The sequence below is a fragment of the Myotis yumanensis genome, unplaced genomic scaffold (genome assembly GCF_028538775.1).
Source record: "Myotis yumanensis isolate MYYU_CA2020_CCGP unplaced genomic scaffold, mMyoYum1.0.hap1 SCAF_3, whole genome shotgun sequence".
NCBI classification, from domain to species: Eukaryota; Metazoa; Chordata; class Mammalia; order Chiroptera; family Vespertilionidae; genus Myotis; species Myotis yumanensis.
In genome coordinates this window covers 38,540,792-38,565,929 of record NW_027223754.1, presented here as the reverse complement: position 1 = coordinate 38,565,929, position 25,138 = coordinate 38,540,792, and the positions used below count along the sequence as shown (strand labels likewise).

The 25,138-nt window shown below is 38.0% G+C and overlaps 1 protein-coding gene across 5 annotated transcripts in view; it reads right to left on the bottom strand.

The window, feature by feature from the left end:
- NALCN (sodium leak channel, non-selective) overlaps positions 1–25,138 on the bottom strand; it is a 300,069-nt gene that overhangs the window by 236,631 nt on the left and 38,300 nt on the right. For all 5 annotated transcript variants that reach the window (XM_070408640.1, XM_070408639.1, XM_070408642.1 and 2 more), the window contains 4 exons: positions 24,511–24,594; positions 23,307–23,446; positions 23,088–23,216; positions 4,786–4,940 (listed from right to left, as the gene is read on the bottom strand). In XM_070408640.1, the coding sequence (XP_070264741.1) occupies positions 4,786–4,940; positions 23,088–23,216; positions 23,307–23,446; positions 24,511–24,594 (508 nt within the window). The remainder of the gene's footprint in view (positions 1–4,785; positions 4,941–23,087; positions 23,217–23,306; positions 23,447–24,510; positions 24,595–25,138) is intronic.

Genomic DNA, 25,138 nt, shown 5'->3' with positions numbered 1-25,138 from the left:
TCTGTAGTAAGTGGGTATGTGTGTGTATCAGTGTTTCTTCAATCCAAAGGTTCACAACATTGCATGCACACCAGAATCACTTAGAAAACTTTTTAAAGCCATCTCTGTCTGGGATCCCTCTAAAATTTTAATTTATTGGGCCTGGAAATAGTGGTCCTAAAGTATAGCTCATCCTAAGATATAGCTCATCCTAAGGTATAGCTCATCCTAAGGTATAGCCAGATGTGCAAACCTTAAGCTGGGTCTTTCCTTTGTCCTAGTCAACACCAATCAGCAGCATTGGGCCCCTCACAATGGAGTGTCTATCCCCTATTTCGATACAAACTGCTTGCAGAAACAAGGGTCTCTACTTTGTGACGCCCCATGGAGATCCAGAAAGCTCCCACAGTCAGCTAGACACTGATTTCCCCTGACTCCCATAGTGGGATCATTTGTTATTTTAGAATGTCAGCATTCTGCTGGCACTCTGAGATCCTCAGTAGCCAGAATCCTTCCAGGGAATTTTCTGTTAGTCATCTAGCCCTCTGATTGGTTTATGGTTACGGTATTTTTTCAGAGTCCTTAAATATATAAGTTGGACTTCTGTTTCTCAGTCTCCTTGATGTTTGGGAGATTTTAGAGATGCAAAGGTGTCTTTACTCTGCAATCTTATAATAGGGGCTCTTTATAACTTTTTTTTACTTAATGACTCTGGCTTTTAATATATTTTAAAAATTGAATTTTCAACATCAGTATTAAATTTCAATGAGACATAAAGCTACTTATAAATGAAATTATATAATTGAGTTGAAAGTCAATGTATTACATGATAATTTGATTTATAAGAAAAATAAATGTGCTCCTTTTTAATTAATCACGATTATTTACACATAAAGTATCTGGACCAAATTTATGTGCATAATTAGGCACCTAATTATGGTTTAAAATAAACTGCATGCAGAAAGAGATGATCACATGTATCTAATAAAATAATTTCTTTTCTTCATTTTGGGGAAAACACTATATTTTTTCCCATAAGAGCTTTGAAAACCTCCTAAAATACTACAGTCTGTGTATCTACGTAGACACAGAATAACAGGAAGTAGATTTCAGTTTCAATCTAAACTTTAGAGACTATTTTAAAAATTTTTGATGATAGTACAAAGTCAACATTTCATTATCTAGCCATTAGTCATACAATGATATTGAATTCAATCATCATTTGAGAAAAAGAAGCAAACAAATCAAATTAAGCTTGCATAGAAAGGGAAGTTATGAGGAATAGACAAAAAAAACACAGACAAGTTCAGAGAAAAGAACAACAAGAAAGCAACTTAATTCTCTAGTATGGCTTCATATGGTTACCAGCCAATTAAAAAAGCACATATACTTTGTTCATTCCATTAGTAAATATTTGTAGAGGGCTTCCTATGAGCCAGGCATTGCCCTAGACCCTGGAGACATGAAGATGAAACGGCGTGCTTCCTGTTTTCAAGGAGCTTAAATCTTTGAAAGAGAAATGTGCAAATAAACAGAACGAACAGCAAAAGTATTGCCTGGCAATCCCCTCCTAGAATTGGGCTGCTCAAGCCAATGTACTTTATAAGGAGACTCTCTCTTAAAGAGAGATTGTAGCCTGCATTAGTTGAAGCCAGTATAAGTTACAGTGAAGAAAGATGAACCAACTGAAATGTAATGCAGCATTTTGAGTGTGGGCTGCATTTAAAATGGTCAGGGTGTGATTTGACTTTAAAGGATTGGGTGATTCTTGTGCCAAGGCAGCCTAAAGCCTGAATGCTAGCCACTCTCCATACAAGAGATGGGTACATTCAGTTAGCCCAGTGGTTCTCAACCTTCCTAATGCTGCAACCCTTTAATACAGTTCCTCATGTTGTGGTGACCTCATGTTGTGGTTCCTCATGTTGCTACTTCATAACTGTAATTTTGCTACTGCTGTGAATTTTAATGTAAATATTTGATAATCAGGATATATTTTCATTGTTACGAATTGAACAAAATTAAAGCATAGTGATTAATCACAAAAACAATATGTAATTATATATTCAATATCTGTTTTCCGATGGTCTTAAGCGACCCCTGTGAAATGTCGTTCGACCCCCAAAGGGGTCGCGACCCACAGGTTGAGAACCGCTGCGTTAGCCCCTAAAAGAAGGGGCTGCAGGCTCTGACAAGTGATCATTTGAGTCATGTCCCAGCTGTTAGGACTCCTGAAGCTGTTCCACACAGTTTGCCAAATCAATACATCTCATGTCCCATGCCACACCTGTGATTGCCTGCTCATCCCTGACAGGCATTAATATCATCCATCAGAGGCCTCTGCACTTTTGAGACAGGAGGTGTAAGATTAGTTCTAAAGCCAATAAGTTTAAGAGCATAAAGCAAATTGAAATGCTTCTGGTTTCTAACTCTTTGTGAAATAGGAAGCTGTATCATTGGCCAAAAGAGTTGTCTAACTACAATGCTGGAAATCCACTATGAGGGCATATCAAAATATGAGAATGAAAATTTAGGGTTATTTACAAACTTCACTTAAAAAAAAAACAAACACCAACTATTTGTGTTTTCCAGCCCAAGTTCAGTATTAGATTCTGTCCAAAGGCTTTATTTAGTCTTGTGGTTTAATTCCTATATCAGAAAAGTACTCCTTAATCAATGCAAGACCTTCATGTACTCTCTCTCACATTCCAATACTCATCCCAGTGTTCGCTAAGCCATCCTCACCATTCAGGAGTTGCTCTGTCTGAAGGCCAGGGTTGTAATGGGATTTACCAGCCACTTTGTTTGATGTGTGAAGGTCAATTGGCTGGGTTTGTAGTAGTTGCTATCCAGAGTTGACAGGGGCTGATCTCTCTTCCCTGACTATGAATAAAATCCCCCATCGTCCAGCAGGCCCACTGAGATGTGAAACCACATCAAAAGTCAGGAAATTCATTCGGCTTCCAAAAGAGCACAGCCACCACCCTGTTATACACTGAAAGGTTTGGGAGTTTTTTTTAGGCCCTGGGTAAAAGTGTCTAGAATTCCCATAAATGTACCTGGGCATTGAAACTTAAAAAAAAAAAGTTTTTATTTATTATTTTATTTTATTGTTTTATTTCATTACTAGAGGCCCGGTGCACAAAATTCGTGCACAGGGCAGGGGGTGGGGGTCCCCTCAGCCCAGCCTCCACCCTCTCCAATCCGGGACCCCTGGGGGGATGTCTGACTGCCGGGCCTAAACTGGCAATCAGACATCCCTCTCACAATCCTGGACTATTGGCTCCTAATTGCTCACCTGCCTGCCGGCCTGATCGCTCCTAACTGCCCCCCCTGCAGGCCTAGTCACCCCTCTCTGATCCCCCAACAGTCTAATCACCCCCAGCTCCCCCCGCCCTGCCGGCCTGGTCACACCCAACTGCACCGCCCACCAGCCTGGTCACCCCTAACTGTCCCCCCCTGCTGGCCTGGTTGCCCCCAACTGTCACCCCTGCTGGCCTGGTCACCTCTCATGTCCCCCCCCCCCACACACACACACACACTGGCCTGGTTGCCCCACGCAGCCTGCTGTTCAGTCATTTGGTCATTCCTCACTAACCCCCCTGCTGGTTTGGTCATAGGCAGCCATCTTTTGAGGGCGTGAGGGTTAATTTGCATAATACTTCTTTATTGTATAGGATTATTTTCAAATAATTCTGATAATAGTCCTGTTATGGACTACATGTTTGTGCCTCCCCACCAAACTACATGTTAAAGCCCTAACCCCCAATGTGATTGTATTAGGAGGTGAGGCCTTTTGGAGGTGATTTTGTTTAGATGAGGTCATAAGGGTTTGCTTCTCATGATGGGATTAGTACCCTTATAAGAAGAGACTGGAGAGCTCTCTCTTGCTTCCACCCCATCCATGTAAGAACACAACAAAAAGCCATCAGCAAGCTAGGGAGAGGAGGATGCCGCACCAGGACCCTACCATGCTGGCACCCTGATCTCAGACTTCCAGTTTCCAGACTGGAAAGAAATAAATTTATGTTGTTTACACCACCCCATCTATGGTATTTTGTTGTGGCAGACTGAGCTCACTAAGACACATTCTCAAAGCATAAAATAATTGTTTAGAGTTCCATGGATTTTTTTTTCTTCAAAAAGCAATATGTGCAATTTGCATGGAATTATAATAAATGCAATGATATCAACTAAATGGCAGCTAACAATTTCTTTAATTACTGTGTGTAAATGATACATTTCAGGACTTAATAGGACAAGCCACAAATAAATCTATACATTTAAGCACATTACATTCATATACAAGTATTCCTCATATATCCTTTATATGGTTGATGCATAATTCACTAAGTATTTGATTAGCTGTCTTGTGTTCTGGGATTCCTTTTCAGCTCTCACACACTCATGGATGCCTATTATTCCAATTATTTAAGACTTACCTTGACCACTTGAGTATAGTTAAAATGTGAAAGAAAACCACATCTTGTTTATTTTTGAGGCAATAACCCCTAAACCTTGCTCAACAAAGAAATACTCTTAAATGCTATAATTAAGAATTAAACTAGTCTAAAATGAGAGCTATTTAAATCTCTACAGACATCACTGACCATACATAAACACAGACTGTATGTTATAGATTAAAGGTAGAATATAATTCAGTCATATAATTAAAACTTGCAGTTGTGTTTCTTACTAGTAAATACTATAGGCAGACTTAATATGAAATATCAATTATATAACTATTATTTCCATTTCATAACATTATAAAATATAAACTGAAAAATGTGTTTTACCAGTAAGACAGACCTATCTCATTAAAGCCACTGTAGCCCAGCTCTTGCCTGCTAAGTCCCAGATCTTCAAGGTCCATGCATTTAAATCCTGGTGGGCACTGGTAGCCTTCTTCTAGCTCTGGTGAGCAGTGTGTATCTGGAATAGCTAAACTATTCCAGGTCACATTTCTGTGAATAACACATGAAAAAGTTAGACAATTCCATCAATGGGTAAATGATCATTAAAATGAATAATGTAATCACTCTTCATTAATAACCACTGTATATGAACACAGATTTAAGATTCATAAATGGCATTCATCACATTAATGGCATATTAAACATTCTCAAGTGATACCTGATTCATCCCCACAATACGTCTTTATAAGAATATTATTACCATTATTATTTTTGTCTTTAAAATTCAAGATCCAAATAAGCAAAGGAAGGACTTTTCTATAGATTTTCATGAAATATTAGCTTATCTGGGAATTCCTTGTTAATCTTTACCCTACTGTGGGCATAAACTGTACTTCTCTACTTCTAAGCAATATTAGATGACAGACATTTGCCATATGGCACAAATACTACAAGTTCATATGTGGCACTTGTCCTTCTGCTGTGTTGGCAGATGTGCAGTTTGGAAAGGCAACCATACAAATAAGATGAGATTGAAGGAACTAAAGGTATCATTTGGAAAGAGAGAGATAACGCAGTGATTTAGCCATAGCTCCAGGAATATTAAGGTTTTTTAAGGTACAGGGTGATAATAACCCTTTTTCATTTTTCTGGAGGACAAGCAGGAGATTCAGTTGATGTAGAAAGATTTCTTGGTTTTCTTGGTGGTGGCTCCAGGTAATCACAGGAATGACTGTGGAATCGCATTCTGAGCTGACCTTAAAAATGGGTCCTAAATGGCTGCTATCTGAGGAATTCACATGGACTATGTACAGGCCAAAGTTTAGGCTAGATGATTTCATAAGCCTTCTAAGCTCCTGATTTTATTCTAAGACATTTCCACTAGAAACATCAATGTTTCTAGGCATTTCCTAAATAGGGACCAACTTTATGATTGTCTCAGTTCTCTCACTTTATGGCCAAGTTGAGGCAGACTTGTTGGGTCATATTTATGTTCTTTAGTATCTCCTTATATTCAATTGGCTGCTGTAATAGGCTTTCACTAGAGTCTAACAAGTAACTTTGTGTAATCCCTTAGCTGCTTGAGGCCACCACACATACACATATTCAGTGTCTCACACACACACACACACACACACACCATGCCTGGTGATACCTTCCCCAGTTCTGTTTCAGTCATAAACAAAGCTCTCAAAGCCTTGTCCACCTCTTGGATAATCCTATGCTCATTCCTTCAGGATTCCGTTAGTGGCAAGAGAGGAGGCATGCCTATACATCTCTGGGAACAGGTGTTGAAATAACTGTTCCCTCTAGTCACATTTTAAGCTGCTCCTTTGGATTCCACATGCAAGCCCCAAGGGAAATGCTCTAATTGTGGAAATTAGAACTTTGTTTTGTCAGAAAGGTATGACTTTAGGAAGACACGTCACTTATTTCTCCTCATTTCACATTTCTACACCTAGGCCAAATGATCTATTTTCACTGAGGTCGAATCTGACTCTCTGTTTCTGGTGTGGTACCCACACCTCACACATGAGAATAAAGTGGTAAGGAAACAGGGCTTCAGAGTTTCAGAGTAAGGCTTTCTGGATTTGATCCCAAGCTCTGTCATTTACTGGTTGTGTGAACTGATTAAAGTTCTAGGTGTTTCTAAGCTCAGTTTCCTCATGGGTAAAATAGGGAGAGTAATCATAATTAACAGGGAAGCTGTGTGAGGATTAAGAAAAATTGCACTCAGTAATGCACTCAGCACAGCTCTTAGCATGTTGCAAGTGCTCAATAAATGCTTATCCTATATAATAGATATTGAAATAGATATTGAAGAGGAACAAAAATCACCATGCAGACGATAATTTAAAATCCTTAGAAATCATGAGTTTGCCAAAGGAAGAATAGTTCCGTGAATCATAGGAGCTGATGAGAAAGAGCTTGAAATGGGAATGAGAAGTCACAGCCCAAGAGGTAGGAGGAAAGTCTAGAATGTGTTTGTCATCAAATCCAAAAGGTTCAAGTGTTTCAAGAAGGAGGTTGTGGTCAACACGCTTAAAGATTTTACAGAGTTCAAAATCGTCACCATAGAAAAAAATCTTACCCTATATAATAAAAGCCTAATATGCTAAGTATCCAGTCATCCAGTCAGCCGTTCAACCAATCAAAGCATAATATGCTAATGATATGCTAAGGTTGCTCAACCGCTCACTATGACGTGCACTGACCACGAGGGGGCAGACACTCTGACTAGTAGGTTAGCTTGTTGTTGGAGTCTGGCTGATCGGGACTGAGCGAGACAGGGCGGACATGCCCTGGAGCCTTCCCGCAGTCCCTCCCTGGCTGGCCAACCTCCTGCATCCCTCCCCAGCCCCAGTTGTGCACTGGTGGGGTTCCTCGGCCTGGCCTGTGCCTTCTCACAATCTGGGACCCCTCGGGGGATGTTGGAGAGCAGGTTTCAGCCCGATCCCGCAGGCCAGCCCGAGGAACCCCACTAGTAGACAAATTCATGCACTGGGCCTCTAGTTATAAATAACTATTCATCATTAAAACAATAAAATGTAGCATGAATCCTGGCATGTAAAAACACAGCAATAGATACTTGTCAAAAGTATAGAAGGGATTTTGGGATGTGATACTGAAAGCATTATGTTCACAGAATTATACAGCTGAAAAAAACTTTACAGATCACCCAATACTTTATACTTGAGAGAGGTGAGGTGAAGTTCAGAGAGGAAAAATTTTAGTAGCCCATCAAAATTAATAATTTTTTCATTGCCAGTACTTCAAACAATAGCCACAATGTCTGAAGAGACACTGCCTACATGAAAAAAAAATTTTTTTTAAATCATCTTTCAGATATTTGGATAGGAAATTGGACTCTGGAGCCATGTGACTTCACCTATCTGTGCCTCGGTTTCTTTATCTGTGAGATGGCAGGGAAATATCTACCTTATAAAGCTGAGGTGAAAATGTAGATTTACATCTGTAAAGTACTTAAAATAAGTACTTGGTAGACAATAAATGCTGGGTGTTACTTATTGTTATTGATAGTTTGATATTGGTAAACTGCACAGATTAAGACCACAGTTCTGGTGTGTACTAGTACTGCCTCAGTTTCCACAACTGCACCTACTTTATAGGGGAGAGAATTTTTTTAATCATCATCTGAGGACATGCTTTCATCAATTTTCAGAGAGAGGGGAAAGGAGAGATAGAGATGATGATAGAAATAGAGATAGAGATAGAGATAAAGATATATATATATACACACACACACACACACACACACTAGAGGCCCAGTGCACAAAAATTTGTGCACTCGGGGGGGTCCCTCAGCCCAGCCTATGCCCTCTTGCAGACTGGGACCCCTCGGAGGATGTCCACCTGCTGGTTTAGGCATGCTCCCTGGGGGATTGGGCCCAAGCTGGCAGTCAGACATCCCTCTGGCAGTCCGGCAGCCCTCGGGGGATGTCCACTTGCCAGTGGGGAGCAGGTCTAAGCTGCAGACTGACATCCTTAGTGCTGCTGAAGAGGCGGGAGAGGCTCCCACCACCACTGCTGTACTGACAGCCGTCAGCCTGACTTGTGGCTGAGCAGAGCTCCCCCTGTGGGAGCACACTGACCACCACACGGCAGCTCCTGCATTGAGCGTCTGCCACCTGGTGATCAGTGTGTGTCATAGTGACCAGTCATTCCCAGTCTTTCTGCTGTTAGGGTCAGTTTGCATATTACCCTTTTATTATATAGGATACAGGCATGGTGAATGGGTGGGGGCTGGCTGATTTGCCCTGAAGGGTGTCCCAGATCAGGGTGGAGGTCCCGCTGGGTGCCTGGCCAGCCTGGGTGAGGGGCTGATGGCTGTTTGCAGCTGGTCACACCCCCTTCAGGGTGGGGGTCCCCACTGGGGTGCCTGGCTAGCCTGGGTGAGGGGCTGAGGGCTGTTTTCAGGCTGGTCAAGCCCCCCCCCAAGTGGGGACCTTCACCCCATGGAGGTTTGGCCAGCCTGGGTGAGGGGCTGATGGCTGTTTGCAGGCTGGCCACACCCCCTTTAGGGTGGGGAGAGGGTCCCCAATGGGGTGCCTGGCCAGTCTGGGTGAGGGGCTGAGGGCTGTTTTCAGGCTGGCTAAGCCCCCCGGCGATGGAAGCTCCCAGCCTCTCCTTTTTTTCTTTTCTTTTTTTTATTCTGGGATTTATTTACCTTCTATAATTGAAACTTTGTAGCCTTGAGAGGAGCTCAGAGCCAGCCAGGGCAGGCAGGAGGGAAGCCTCCTGCTCACTCCAGCTCCGTGGCCATGGCCGGCTGAAAGCAGGTATCTGGGTTTTATTTACCTACTATAATTGAAACTTTGTTGCTGTGAGTGGTGCTCAGAGCACGACACGGCAAACAGGAAGCTTGGCTTCCTCCATCATTGGGGCAACCAAGCCTGCTTTCTCCAGCTCAGTGGCTGCCAGCCGCCATCTTGGTTGGGTTAATTTGCATATGGTCTCTCTGATTGGCTGGTGGGCATGGCTTAAGGAGTAGCGAAGGTATGGTCAATTTGCATGTTTGTCTTTTATTAGTGTAGATAGTGAGAGAGAGGTTTTATATAGAGAGAGAGGTTTTATATATATATGTATATATATAGAGAGAGAGAGAGAGAGAGAGAGAGAAACATTGATGTTTTGCACCCAGACTGGGGATACAACCTATAACCTTTCGGTGCATGGGATGATGCTCAACTAACTGGGCCACATTGGCCAGGGCTGTAAGGGTGTTTTAGTGATTAATGTAATGAGCTTATACACAACTCTCAGAATATTGCTGAGAATAAGTTACTCACTCAATAATTGTTAACTATCATGATTATAATTTCATTAATTTATAAATATTAGAGTAGTTTTTTCCTTTTTTACTTCATTTTCCCTTCATATTAAAACCAATTCTCATTTTAAGCACAGCCCTCTCCAGCACAGATATTATTTTGAAATCTTTGGGTTCCAGAGGCAGCAGATGTGAAACACATTATTTTTGCCAACATCAAGCTATTAGCAAATTCTTCTTAGAGACACATTTATTAGATGATTAATTGCTCTGGAACACATGTATTTAAAACCACATAATAACCCTTTTTAAAAATAGAAATGAACATAAAAAGTTTCAGAGTAAATATTACTTATCTTAGTTACATTTCTCAGTTAACAAGAAATCTTCCAGGTTTTATTTTTATTCATTGATTATTAATTATTCCCTTGTTCATTTTTCCTCAGATATTCATGATAGAACAAGAAGCTCTCTGGAATTAGCAGGGTAGAATTCTGGCTCTAACCAGCCAAATCCTAATATAGACAATGATTCTCCCAGTCATAATAAATAACCATTCATACTTCTGTGGGTTTCAAGAGCTGCATTTCTTACTCATAGTCAGATTTCTTGCAAAAACTATCTACTTGTAATCTCCCTAATTTAATTTTCAGCCCATTTTCATGATCTCCATCCCACTGGAATTGCTCTTTTATTTCCACATGCTACATCCAATTAGAAAATTTTTAGTTTGTATCTTCTGTGGCCTCTCTATAGTATTCCACATAGTTGTTTTGGTAGTAAGTCAAATAACGACCCCCTAAAGATGTCCATGTTCTAATCTCCTGTGAATATTTTAAATTACTCGGCAAAAGGGGATTAAGGTTACAAATGTGAGCAAGGCTAAAAATCTTGAGTTTGGGTGATTACTGTGGATTATCTAGGTGGGTCCAACCTGATCATGAGTCTTTAAAAATCAAAAACCTTTTCTAGTTGTGGTTAGAGAGACATGTGGCTATGGAAGGAAGGCTCAGAGAGCTGCAGAGATGCTGGCTTTAAAGATGTCAGTTTTGTCCATATTTCTCAGATCATTCTCCTTTCCTATCTCCTCCCCCTACAATGGACCTTTAAATACTAAGTTTTCTCTCACCTTGGCCCTTGGCCTTCCTCTCTTTTCCATGATGTTCTCTCCCTAAGCAATCAGATCCACTTCCATAGTTTCAATTCTCTCTTGTCCCAGGTGCCAGTGTAGTCTCAGAGCTGCATGTCCAACTGCCTATTAGATCACTCCATGTGGCCCCAGCACAAGTACTAATCACTCTGATCCCATAGTGAACTCTGACTCTTTCATCAAAACTTCCTCTCATTGAGTTGCACCATAGCACCATCATCTAGGGTTGAAAAAGTTTGAAATACTAACAGGGGTGGGCAAACTTTTTGACTCGAGTGCCACAATGGGTTCTTAAACTGGACCGGAGGGCCGGAACAAAAGCATGGATGGAGTGTTTGTGTGAACTAATATAAATTCAAAGTAAACATCATTACATAAAAGGGTACGGTCTTTTTTTTTTTTAGTTTTATTCATTTCAAACGGGCTGGATTCGGCCCGCGGGCCGTAGTTTGCCCACGGCTGTACTAGAATCACCTCTGATACCTACTTCTCCACCAACCCTCATAATTAATCATTATGTTCCTCTAAATATCTCCCAAAATAAATTTTGAGTTAATTCAACTCTATCTCCACCTCTCACCAAACTAGCCATCCTGCATCCGCTCAGCTTTTCCAGTCCATTTGCCACAAAGCATATAGAGCAGCGGTTCTCAACCTGTGGGTTATGACCCCTTTGGCGGTCGACCAACCCTTTCACAGGGGTCGCCTAAGACCATCCTGCATATCAGACATTTACATTACGATTCATAACAGTAGCAACATTACAGTTATGAAGTAGCAACGAAAATAATTTTATGGTTGGGTCACAATATGAGGAACTGTATTTAAAGGGCCAGAAGGTTGAGAACCACTGATATAGAGAGACTTTTCACCATCACTATCTTACATTAACTCTGTCAGTGGCAAATCTTTAATATGATTTACAAGACACTGAGGATATGGCTCCTCCCCTTCCCCCAATTATCCATATTGGCCTTCTCCCAGCTCTTGGTGAGCTCCTTCTATTTCAAGGCCTTTTCCTCTGCTAGGAAATCTCTCTTCTCTTCTTAATCTGGTTAATACATGTTTTAACCTTCAGGCCCAGCCTGAACATCACTTTTTCAGCCTGAATGTCACCCCAAATCTCTACAATTGGGTTTGGGTTTCCTGCTGTAACTTCTCAGAGCACCCATACTTTTCATTTCTGGCACCTCGCACATGTGTAATTCATGTTTGTGTGTTCACTTATTCATTGGATGTAGCCTCCAATTCTATAAAGTCCCTGACACATAGTTTGTGATGGTTAAATTTATGTGTGAACTTAGACTGTGGTGCCCAGCTGTTTGGGCAAACACCAGACTGGAGGCTACTGTGAAGGTATGTTTGAGATGTGATTACTACTTAAACCAGTAGGCTGTGAGTAAAGCAGATTACCCTTCATAATGTGGGCACTTTGGGGAAATTGAAGGCATCAAGGGGAAAAAGACTGAAGTCATCCAAAGAGGAAGGAATTCTACCTTCAGGCTGCCTCTGGACTCAGGACTGCAACTCCTGATGCATTTCCAGCTTGCTATCCTGCTCTGAAGAGTTTGATCTTGCTAGCTCCACAGTCTCATGAGCCAATTCCTTAAAATAAATCTCTTTCATGCTACATATACACCCTATTGATTCTGTTTCTCTAAAGTACCCTGACTAATACATAGCAAATAGTTAATAACTATTTTCTGAGCAAATAAATAAATGTCCTTCTCTTCATCAATATTTAAATCTATGGTGAATCAATCAATCAATAAATTAATTAATTTACAAAGTAACCACAAGAGAAACTCTTCAACAATTTGGATCCTGGTATTTTTACACATTTTTTTCTTGTTATAACTAAAAATAGGCATACTTTTTCAATTTTTTAAAATAATTTCTGGCTTTAGTAGTTCCCATGTTTAAAAACAAGTACTGGAACCCCTTTCAAAAGGCTTTAATTATCTGTCTGGCATATATACGTGTATATATATATATATATGTAATTCTTAACCAATTATCTATTTACAAATAACATATGTAGAAGTTTGATATCCAAGAAAATATACTCTCAGCTTGTTGCTGAAACTGTTTAATAACAGTTCCAAACAAATTCTCAGTACTTCAGAGTTTTATGGTTATAAGTTATTATTTCTGATAGCACAGAGCATTGACTAATATATTGGGACACAAGGAGTATCATCTCACTTCAGTGATTAACCAGCTTAATCACCTCGGGCAATTCACTTCAACCATTTGAGCAGCCTTTTAAAAAACAATTCCCTGAATGACCTCTTAACACATTCATATAAAAGAAAAGGTAAATGATTAGAGTGAAACTCTGTTCCCCATTGTGTTCTGTCCTCATCTGTCCGTAAGACTCACCAATGACAAATGCTCAAGACATTATGTTCAAATTTTTCTTTATCCCTGATATCTTTCTCTACTGATATCAAACTGCTGTCACTGCTTACTGCAATGAGTTTAGTGTTGACCTCATGAGTGAATAATTACGGTCGCTCATGAGCACACTGAGTCCTCCATTCTAAGGGTTTTAAGGGTGGAGATTTTAGGGGAGGTCCCAGGGAAAGATCTTAATAGAATATTCAGTAGGTTTCCCAGAGTGTCCATTCAGGGTCGTAGTCTCCACTGATTGCTTGGCCAGCACCAGGGCATGGGGTCATTATTCCATGCAGCTGGTTCTGATGTCAGCTTTGGCTGGTTGCTTATCTGGGGCTGGAGCTGAAATACAACTGAGGCCTAGATGTTATCTCTAGGGAGGAAAGGTCAGGGGGTCCACACCTCATGACCTGTGCTATGCTATGGGAGAAAAAGTCACCCTGGGGGCAAGGTCCCACCCTACAATTGATTTTCCATTGTGAGGCACCTGGAGATTTTCATCCTGGTGACCTATACCCAGTTCACAGTCCTTGCTCTACTCACGTCTGTCTACCTATCACAATAACTACACTTATTACCATTCAGCCCTTTTCAGACATTTTTTTTTTCATTTTCTTAGTGGGATAACTTTATTTCATTTATCTGGTCATTCACTCAAAATAATTATTTTTGACAAGTCTATTCTATGCCACACAGCATGCTAGGAATAGAGATGACTAAGGTATTTCCAACTCACAGACTTTATTGCCTAATGTGAGAAAGAGCATAGAAAAGTAATGTCCATAATAGAGCATGAGGAATGCTTTAAAATAGATCTCTATGCTCATGGTGTTACAAAAGCAGAACGTAGAAACATTACATATGTTACTGGTGGTGAATGGTGAGTCGTACTGGGAAAACCTTCCTGTATTGGTGATACTTGGAGTAACTATTAAAGGATTAGCAGACACTAGAAAACAGCCTTCTGAAAAGTGGAAATGTCAAAGCCTGTTTGCACAGGACACAGAGAAAGAAAAGGCAGGAAGAGAAAAAGAACAACAATTTTACTCTTTCATTGGTGGGTGTAGCTATTCACAGCTTTTTCTCCAGGGTTGTAAATAAACAGCTATTACCATAAAATAATAATTTTTTAACTACATACCCAGAGATTTGGATATTGGGGAAAAGAAAAGGGCACACACACCATCTTCACACCTGGGAGGATAGTGAATATGGCTTTTGATACCTCTGGTCATCGCGTGTCTCACTATTAGTGGGGGCAGGGATTGTGCCTCTCAGTGCACATGCTGGCAGTGACCTTGCTCTGGCTGTTACCCGCCTTTCAGGTTTACTCCAAGAATCAGCTGGCTTTGCTTTGGACTCCTCTTTCAGGACTAATTAAAAACTCTTAGGATTTGGCCTGGCTAATTCTAAAGCTGGGTACTTTCAGACACTAATCCCACCCTGGAATTTGCAGAGATGAAACTATTGATTTTTGAAAACTTTTAATTACCCTGGACTTTTAGAGAGACTAAAAGATAAGATAAATAGTCTGAGGCAGAAAATAATATTGACATCACACCTCTTTTTATAAACAAGTAAATTGGGCCAATTTTCTAAGAAATTAAAAAGTAAATTTCTCCTTACTGTTAAATAGAGAATATTTTAATATTATTTTTTTTCCTCATCTTTTCCTGAATGGCTAGATTGTCAAAGCCATAAAGAACTGAATTCATCATGAACCAAAATTTGAATGACAATATGCTATTTTATTTTATTTTTAATTTTACATAGTCATTTCACTTTGTTATATCTGTATAGTTTTTAAAATTATATATTTTCCCCAAGTTTACTTCCTTAACTATATCACTCACTACTTTGCCAACATGGATAAAGGACAACCCACAGGACAGGAGCCTGGAGACTGGCATCTGAGGCAGGATGAGACAAAGAATATATTTAAAAATATTATTTTAGAAAAGTAAACTATCGGGACACAGAAGGAACATTGATCAGCACCAAAATGAAAAATGTGAAACCTGTTTTGAGGTTTTATATAAATCTACTACCCTTGACATTTCAAATCTAGGCCAAGAGCTTCTCAAGCAATAACTCTTCTCTTTTTGCTTTGGGAACTAGAAGATCCAGGGCTAGGAGTTATCTATAAGGAATGAGTTGGCATGATGGAAAATAGCCATCCGAATATGAGGCCAAGCAGATAGGACTTTAGTTGGTGATTCCACCAATTAGTTAACGTGTGGCAAGGAGCTATTTCCTCCCTTCCCTCATGAGGATCAGCATACCCAATGCATAAGATCACTTTATGAATTAGCAACTATGAATATAAAGTGCTTCATACATATTAAGAGCTCAAAATACATTTGTGCTTTTCAGAGGTGGTTTGGTTCAGTGCATGGCTGAAGAGCAGCAATTCTTCCCACCTCAACAGGCTCCCATCCTTTTGGGATGGTCAAATGAAGCCATGGATCCACAATGGTAAGAACATGTAGCTACATTAAAAGTGAAGGCCAGACAATCATATACCTTACAACGTGATCCCCCCATATTTCTAGTACCCACCTGGCACCATTCATAGGTATTACAATATTATTGACATTTCCATGCTGTACTTTACATCACCAGGACTATTTTGTAACTATCAATTTGTACTTCTTAATTCCTTCACCTTTTTTTTACCCACTCATCCTATTCCCCCCTCTCTCAACCATCAGTCGGTTTTCTGTATCTATGAGTCTGTTTCAATTTTTTTTATGCTATACACCTGAAACTAATATAATATTGGATGTAAACTGTAGTTGAAAAATAAAATAAAATAAATAAAAGGCTAAAAAAAAAATAAGTGAAGGCCAGGGAAGCATTGAGAGAGCTCCAAATCTCCTATCCCCAGAAGTCCTCAACCATGAAGTGCACTTACCCAGTCCAATCACTAGACCTAAAAATATGTGAGTCACTGAATGAATATAACTGAGATGATTGCTCTGCAGTTCCCGGAACACATGGACAACCTGCTTCTCTGCGAGAATAACAAGACACTCTAATTACCTTCGGTGATTCTTAGACATTCCCAGGTAAATAGACTTAAGGGAAGAGGAAGCTCAAGTAGCTGGCTGAAAGCTTAGCATTTCTTTGAAAACTTATGATTTATCTCTTTTTTAAAAAAAAAAAAATCTTTATTGTTGAGAGTATTACAGATGTCTCCCTTTTCCCCCCATTGCCTCCTTTCACCTGGCTCCTGCCCCACCCCAGGCCTTCACCACACTATTGTCTGTGTCCATAGGTAATGTATATATGCATATAAGACCTTTGGTTAATCTCTTCCCACCCGCTCTGCCTCACCCTTCTTCCCTCCGAGATTCATCAGTCTGTTCCATGTTTCCATGCTCAAGATTTATCTTTTAAAAAGCCATGCAAATTTTGTGTTCTACGCCAAAACGTATCTTTGAGAATTTTAGTGTAAAACTAAGGTTTGAAATCACTGCTTACTAACCAGGTCAGGTTCTGACTAACTCAGCCCCATAAATACGAATCCACAGATGGAGCTTGATGTCTGCATATTTACCAAGTTCCCCAGGTGATTTTCTCTATCAAAGAGATCTTATCCTAGAAATGAATTCCAAAGATGTGGTAGTAGTGCTGCTAGTCATTGAATGTCATTGTGGCTTTGATGAAGGGGAGCTGGAGGGGGGCAGGGAGCTGGCTGGTCCTATTGAACCTGAGATATCAAAACAATGTTACATATGATTTCTACAGGGACAATTACAGTAAACACTACTGGGAGGGGCTGAATTGGCAGGGCTCCTCATTTCACACTCACATAGTACATTCAGAAGTTCCAATACATCATTTCAGAATTCAGTCCTAAAATAAGCAACTTGAACAACTTACTCATATGGCCCATTTAGAACTTCTTTCCTAAGCATGGGCTCCTTGTAACTGAACATTATATTCAAATACTTTGGATACACGTGCTGAAGATCATTTTGACCAAATTACAATTGAATGTTTACAAGCCTAGAAATTGGTGTCATAGAGAACTGGACTTAAATTCTGCTTCTACCTCTGTTTCAGCATGAACATCTAATTTAACCTTATTGAGCTTCAATTGCCTTGGCTGTAAGATATGAATGTAAAAAGAGAACATGACTTATTAGGCTTTTATGAGTATTAAATAAGAAAATAACCTATATCAATTGTTCAATCCAGTTTATTTAACACTTGTAAGAAATAAGAAACGTATGATCTTACTAGTAGCCCTGTGCATGAATTCATGTGCCAGTAGCTTGCTGTCACCCTCCTGTAGCTCCCACCATTCCTCCTCCCCACTGCCCCCCTCATAGCTTGCTGCCCTGCCCCTCCTGTTGCTCTCCACTGCCCCCTTGTGGCTTGCTGCCCCACTCTCCTGCTGATCAATGATCCCGTTGTTACACGGTCAGTCATTACGTAGCGATCATTTGCATATTACATCTTTATTATATAGGATTATATTTTTCTTTTGGGGGTAAGTAAACATAAGATCAAAAAAAGTGTTATATTGTACTTGATCAAAAAAATCACTTTTAGAACCTTTTTCAAGCTGTAGGGTTTTCTTTTATTATACTGAAGACTAGGAAATGTTTTACTATTTTGGTGGAAATCAAACTGGTATTAATTTTTATGTGGGAATTAGGATTATTCTGAAATATTTTCTTATGCTTATTATTTTTTAATTATCACATTGAAAGTCTGATTTCATTGGTGATTCAGGTGGTCCACATACTTGAGATGGATATACACAACAATTTTTAAAAAGATATATGGAGTAATACAATATGTTACATATCACTATTTCATAGATTCAGATGAGACTGAATCCCCTAGAATATCGCATCTACACAGGGATAGAAAAATTAAAAATAGAAAAAGTGGAACATAGAACATTAAATTTTAATTAATAGACATGATCAAGAAAGGATTTTGTAGGATACATAAAATTGTAAGTGCCTCAAATTCATGCAAAGGTCGTGAAATCTTGATTTATATTTAAACTTCCTTTGAAAGGAGAAGAGTAAAAATGTAATATGCATATTAATTTTCTCTATGACACACATTATAAAAAGTTTATGTATGTGCATGTTGATCTGTATGTGCATTAGATTATTGCAGAAATTGCTCAACTGGCTGAATAAACCTGGACTTGGAAACTAGATATGAGTTCAAATCCTGGCTCTCTCACTTATCACATGGACACATATTATTTAACCACTTTGGGACTGTGTCCTCATATGAAAAATGGAGGGAATAATTCCTTTCAGACTGTTCCAAAAATCATTTATATAAGCAAAATAAGCTAAGATATAATAGATTCTCTACAAATGTTTCTACTAATTAGAACTCTACATGCACCATCAGAGTATTTTCACTTCTTACTTAAATATTTTAAAGAAAATGTTTCCAATATGCATTTATCAAAATTTGTTCTTATGTTTCCCACTTGGCAGATATCTCTGCATGAATCCTGGAAGTTAAATGTAGCAATCTCGCTCTTCACCTTTCAAAGGAAGTTTAAATATAAATCAAGATTTCATAGACCTTTGCATGAATTTGAGGCACTTACGATTTTATGCACCCTACAAAATTCTTTCTTGATAATGTTCATTAATTAAAATTTAGTATTCAGTGTTCCACTGTTTCTATTTTTAATTCTTCTGACCTTTCCATTAAAAAAACCCTCATTATTTTGTAAACATAATTTATAAGACAATAATTTATTTATTTTCAAGTTATCCCTAAAGAGTAAACTTAAGTTTTATTTGGACCAGAAATAGAAAACTCCCCCAAAACAACATTATATTTTCTCTAGTCCAAGTCTTAGTGATTTTATAAAATAACAACAAGCCCTATAAGCTGCCCCTGGGCAGGGTGATCATAGAGTGTTTTGTCTATACTGAGACTCTCCTAAGATGAAAAAAGAAACTATTAGTAATTAACATGACACAATAGGGACGCATCAGTATTGTTCAGTGCATCTGTGACATATGGTTCCATACCTCTGGGACTTAAAGCTAATGGTCCAGCCATCACAAATATTTATCTGAACTTCTGGTTAAATTCTGTTCTTTGTATAGTACAATTTTATATAGACTATCCTATGCTAGAAGTATTGAGTTATACTATATATACACTTTTGCATAGTAAAGGTTTACATACCTTAAAGTTTTTCTCATTATCTCACTCTTGGGAATAAGATTTTATTATTAGATATTCAGCCATGAGTAGGAATAATAAGAAGGTGAAGTAAGTCTTCATCTTTTCTATTTCACTACCAGCTCATTTTTGCACTTTCCTCTTTAGGGGAGACTTCTGCCATCACATTCGGTGTTTTGCACACCTGTTTCTGCCACAGGACATTGCTCTTTGCAGCTGTCTTTAGCTTATGAACTGCTTTACTTGTTCCGTGATTTCTATGGGTCACCACTCATCATTAGAGAAAACTCTAAAGCTTTACTAATGATGCTTTTGAGGACATAGCTATGATTCCCCTCTGTCTGCTTCAAAAGATGTCAGCTCCATTTAAAAGCACAAGCATGTGTATTGTGTTGTTTCTTTATTAATCTTGTTTGCCTCACAGATTAAGCATAATCAATTCCAGAGGTGAGCTGTGGAATCCAGGATATATAGATTTCTGAACAGACACCTCTATGCCTGGAAATTCTCCCAATATTTGGGTATAGTGCATGCAAATCAATTAAGCAACAATTGGAACAATTGTTAAAGGATAAGAATTAAGAGACATGAGGTCATGACACCACAGGCAAAACGGATCGCTGGACACAGAACCATCATACTGCAGCTTAACATCTAGCTCAGAGACATTGCTCTTTGCAACATCTAAGAAATTCTTAGAACAAAAGAAAAAAAAGAAAAAATTTGGGAAATTTTTAATTGGAATTTTATGCATTTCATTTTTATTTTTTGAGTGTTTTAAAAATAGGTAAATTGATGTCTGGGCTAGAAATAATAGTAAAATGGTATCAACAGTTTTTCTACTTATGAGTGGAACTTCAAAACTCAGCTACTACTAAACTGAAAGTTAAAAGAAAAATGGTATAAATGGTCCTTGAAATAAACCATCACACGTATGAAAAATTATTAATGAACAACACTACTACCATGTGGCTAGTTATTCATTTTCTCCTCAACTAATAAACTAAGAACCACATACAAAGAAGGCAGAATATATGTGTGTATACATAATGCTATTGGGCAGATTTTACAAATAAAAGAGAGAAAATGCAGACATTCCCTCATAACTGTTATGTCTTGAGTAACTGAAAATTCTGCCAACAGTTATGTAATTTTTCAAAGTGAACTCAACTTTTCGGATAAAGTAATGAACTGGAGCTAATATTCAGAATACAAAAGGTCTTTTAATATTTTTTTCAAAGACCTTTATTTCTTCATACTGAGTATTGTAAGGAGCTGTATGAAGAGTACTTAACTAAAGTCATTCAAGGGCTGTGAGTTCAGAGGTACTCATGTGTGTCTTCCCAATTGGTATTATATTTTATGTGACAAAGTGTAGCTTGCCAGCATGATACCTGATCTTTTCGTTGTGTTAACAAGTATTCAAATTCTCAGATTCTGACTTTTTTTTCAATGAAATGGTAAGTTTAAATCAGCCTCCTGTACTCATTGCTGCTATAACATAATTGCTTTCTTAGTTAGAAGCTTTCTCGGTTCTTCACCTTTATATCTATTGCCTCCAACCCACACAACATCTTTTCCATCTTCACATTCATTCATGGAATAATCCAGACATATTCTACAGCCCACATACACTTAAAAAACACCTGCCTACAGGTATTATTCACACATTTGTCTCTTCTGTCGCCCGCGCAGTCAACTCCTTTACCACTTCCTTCAACTTTCCTACCCCGTGTTTGTACCATCTATTGCTTTTCAATATTTTAACTATGTCTCCTTTGTCCCTTTAGCAACTTGCTTTTCTTTCTCTGTTTTTTTTTTCATTCCCTCTTCTTTATCAATGTGCCATACTATTATTTGTCTAAATGTAATCTATCATCAACCATGCCTTCAGTAAATAGCTACCAGGTCGTTATTCTGTGCTAGGATACCAGGTACTGGCAATAAGAAAATGAATATTCTCCACTCTTTGCCATATGTGTCCTCAAGGACCTCACAGTGTCATGAAAAAAATAGAAAAAAAATTGCATGCTCGTTCTGGCAAGATGGGCGACATTAAATTCCACTCCCTCCACTACTAACAACAAGAACTGCTGGATAAATGATAACATTTAAAATTTTTTAGGCTCACAAGAAAGAAAAACACATTCCAAAATGTCAAAACATAAGAGGGAATTAATAACTAGGGAAGTATATGAGTTGACAAAAAAAGTGTTATGAATGAGAACTAAGTATCCAGTATCCAGGAGCTTGGATTTTAATGGCACATGAGGCAGAAGACAGGGGCCTGAGCCTGTAAGACTGGGAACCGGCATTGTGACCCTATGCATAAAGCCAGGTTGTAATTTCAATGAGTTTCAGAGAGTGATATTGATGAAGAGATAGTCAGATAGATCAATCCAGCAAAATAGCAGCCAGAGCTACAGACCCAATTATAGACAGGGAATTCATAAATTACAAAGGTAGTATCAAATTCAGCAAGTAATAAAACACAATAAATAGTGCTAGGGCAACTGACTTGACCGTATGAAGAAAATTCGATTTCTGCTTCACACTAAAACAATTCCAAACAGTTTTAGTAAGGTATACTGAAAATAAACTGTACATATAGGATGGGGTAAAAGTGGCTTACAGCTGTGAGCACACAAAACAGTTTATTCTTATATTACTACTATTAATAATTATGTATTTTATATACAATTATAAACCTACTTTTGTCCCATCTAGTATTAAAAATGTACAGTTTGTGAAATCTACCACACATATGTATAGAAACATCATCAGGATAATAAACATACCGATCAATCCCAAAGGTTTGCTAGTGCCCCTTGGTAATTCCTTTTTCTATCCCAACCCTTACCTCCCAGGCAACCACTGATGTCCTTTCTATCATTGCAGATAAGCTTGCATTTTCTAAAATTTTATATAAATGAAACCACAGAATATGCGATCTTTTTCATCTGGCTTCATTCACTCAGCATAATTATCTTGAGATTCATCCAAGGTGTTGTTTATAACAATATCTCATACTACCTATTGCTAAATAGTGTTCATTATGTGGATATAACTACAATTTGTTTAGAATGGAATGAATGGGCGTACATTCAATTTTTAAGAAACTGGCTAATTGTTTTCCGAAGTAATTATACCATTTTTCATCCCCTTCTTATTTTACTCTGATGGAATTCTGCCACACTGGGGAAAATTTCTAATGTATTCCTTAAATTTGCTTAATCCAGCTGGGCCATGTGGCTCATGGTTAAACGTTGACCTATGAACCAGGAAGTCATGATTCCATTCCCAGTCCAGGCACATGCCCAGGTTGCAGGGCTGATCCCCAGTACGGGGAGTGCAGGAGGCAGCTGATCAATGATTCTCTCATCATTGATGTTTTTCTCTCTCTCCCTCTCCCTTCCTCTCTGAAAACAGTAAAAATATTTTTTTAAAAATAAATTTGCTTAATCTACTCTCCCCAGGGATTAGATTTTTCAGTTTGGCTTGTCTTGAATACATGTGTTAAGAATTGGACAAAACAATTTCAAGGAAGCAGAGGATATAGAAGAGAGAACACATAAAAACTTCTAAAAATTTTAGATACCGAGGTTTTTCTCATGAGAATTGCAAAAATATCCTTGTTAATCACCTAGATTAAAATGCAGTTGGGAGATAAACTTACCCTGGTCTTGTGTCATTTACCACACAGTGATAGGTAAATGTTCCAAACATTTGAACTCCTAAAATTCCATAAAGAAGCAGAAAGAAAAGTAAGAAAATTGAAACACTCCATATTTGTTCTCCTGATCGCCTAGGGGAAAAAAATACATAAAGTAGGTAAAGCTTATTTTTAAAAAGTCATAAACTTCCTCCCCTTAACTTATGTGAAAGTAGTGCTTACTTTAGAATATTCGTAATTCTGGTCCTCGGTAGTTCAAATCGGAAATAAATTCGGAATGCTCGGATCATAATTAGTGGCCTTGGGATCCGCAACATGCCCCAAGGTGACATCTGATCAACTATATCAGCAATTTCAAATACCTGTAAATTTAAAGGTGAATAAACAAGTTTAGACTTTCTCTTATCATGGTTTGTAGTGGTGACATATACAAACAGCATCAGGAGGTGCATCCTGTTCCCTAAACTTTGCCCTACATTTTTTTCTACTGAAATCAATTTTCTTTTGTGTGTCGCTAGAAGCTACCGCTCTCTTAGGACAAACAAATCATAAGCTAATGAAAGTGCCATCAATCTTCTTCATTTTCTTAATCTTGTATACTTCATCAAAGCACAGGTTTTATTACAAAAACAAGTGCCAACTTAGAATCTAGTAAAAAGGGTGCTAAGTCTTCCTAACTAAGCATGTTCTTTGGTGAAACTTTTTGAATATTTAGAAAATGAAATAATGGAGACAGGATTAAAAGTATTATTTGAAAATGTGAAAAAATATACCATTTACTAAGAGGTGAAGTAATAATTGGAAAATGTTTGTCAATCATACAATAGTTATTAAATGGAAAAGAACACATTACTATGCAGGATAAATTAGGCTGTTAGAGAGGTGAGCTTTGTAAAAACAAAGATGGCTTATCAATAAGCACTAGGATAAGTCTGCAGAATGAACTGTGAATTTATTTTTTCTGAATATTTTCATGAAGATTATAGTTACTTTAGTTAAATGCAAAATTAAGACTGATTGAATGCACGGGAATGAGTTCTACCATTTTCCAACAAAATTCCTCCTTTAGAACTTTTAAATATATGTACCCCATTTCTTTTTTGTACCCCATTTCTTTTTATTCCACAAATACTGAAATCTCACCCCATGTTCTTTCCTTACTTTTCATGAATATATTTGTATACCTGTTCAATAAAAAGCAATTTCTTATACTATTGATTTTCATTTCTGATTGAGAATTAATTCACAAATGTGATTGACAATGATTAAAATGTTAGTCTTTTTATTTATAAATTTTTAAAAATAATATAATGTTGTAGAAAAGTATACAGTGGCATTTTATATATATATGCTTTTATATATCTAGTTAGATTTTCAATGTAAATTTTGGAAACTACTCACTTATAATTTAAAAGTTTTTAATTACCTGCAACACCAGTGAAACCCAAAGGAAAATGACCATAACTCCATCAAAAACACACCAGCGATCTCTTAAATAGGCAGTATCCCCCTAAAAATAAATTTCACATAATGTTATCAGGCAAAAGGAATAATTTCAAAAAAATATCTGTGGAGGGAATAGTCAAGTGTTAATTCAGTAAAACCTACCCACAATTTTTATATTATAATTAAGCAGATTTTCAAAAAGAATACCTTTAGCACTTTAAATGACACTATGTATGAGGATAATAATTTGACTTATAAAACACAAGTAACTGCAGAAATTTGTATTAAAAATTTAAATGTATGCAAAGGGAAAACATCACAACTTTTTCTCTTAGCCACACAAATTCTATCATTTAAGGAACCAAAGGCCATTCTACTCAATAGGCAGCTTGGTCCTAAACTATCTTCCTAAAGAGCACACAATGGTCAGTGAAAAGGCCTATAAACCTGGGGATCAACAACCACCTGTAGAATATTAACCAGAACTTCACCTCAAGCTAAATTAAAAGTGAAGAAGAAGAAATTTGTCTTCATTTTCAAAGAATATATACATTGTCTTTAATTGGGATTATACATGTTAAAGAATGATACACAAGACATACTACTTT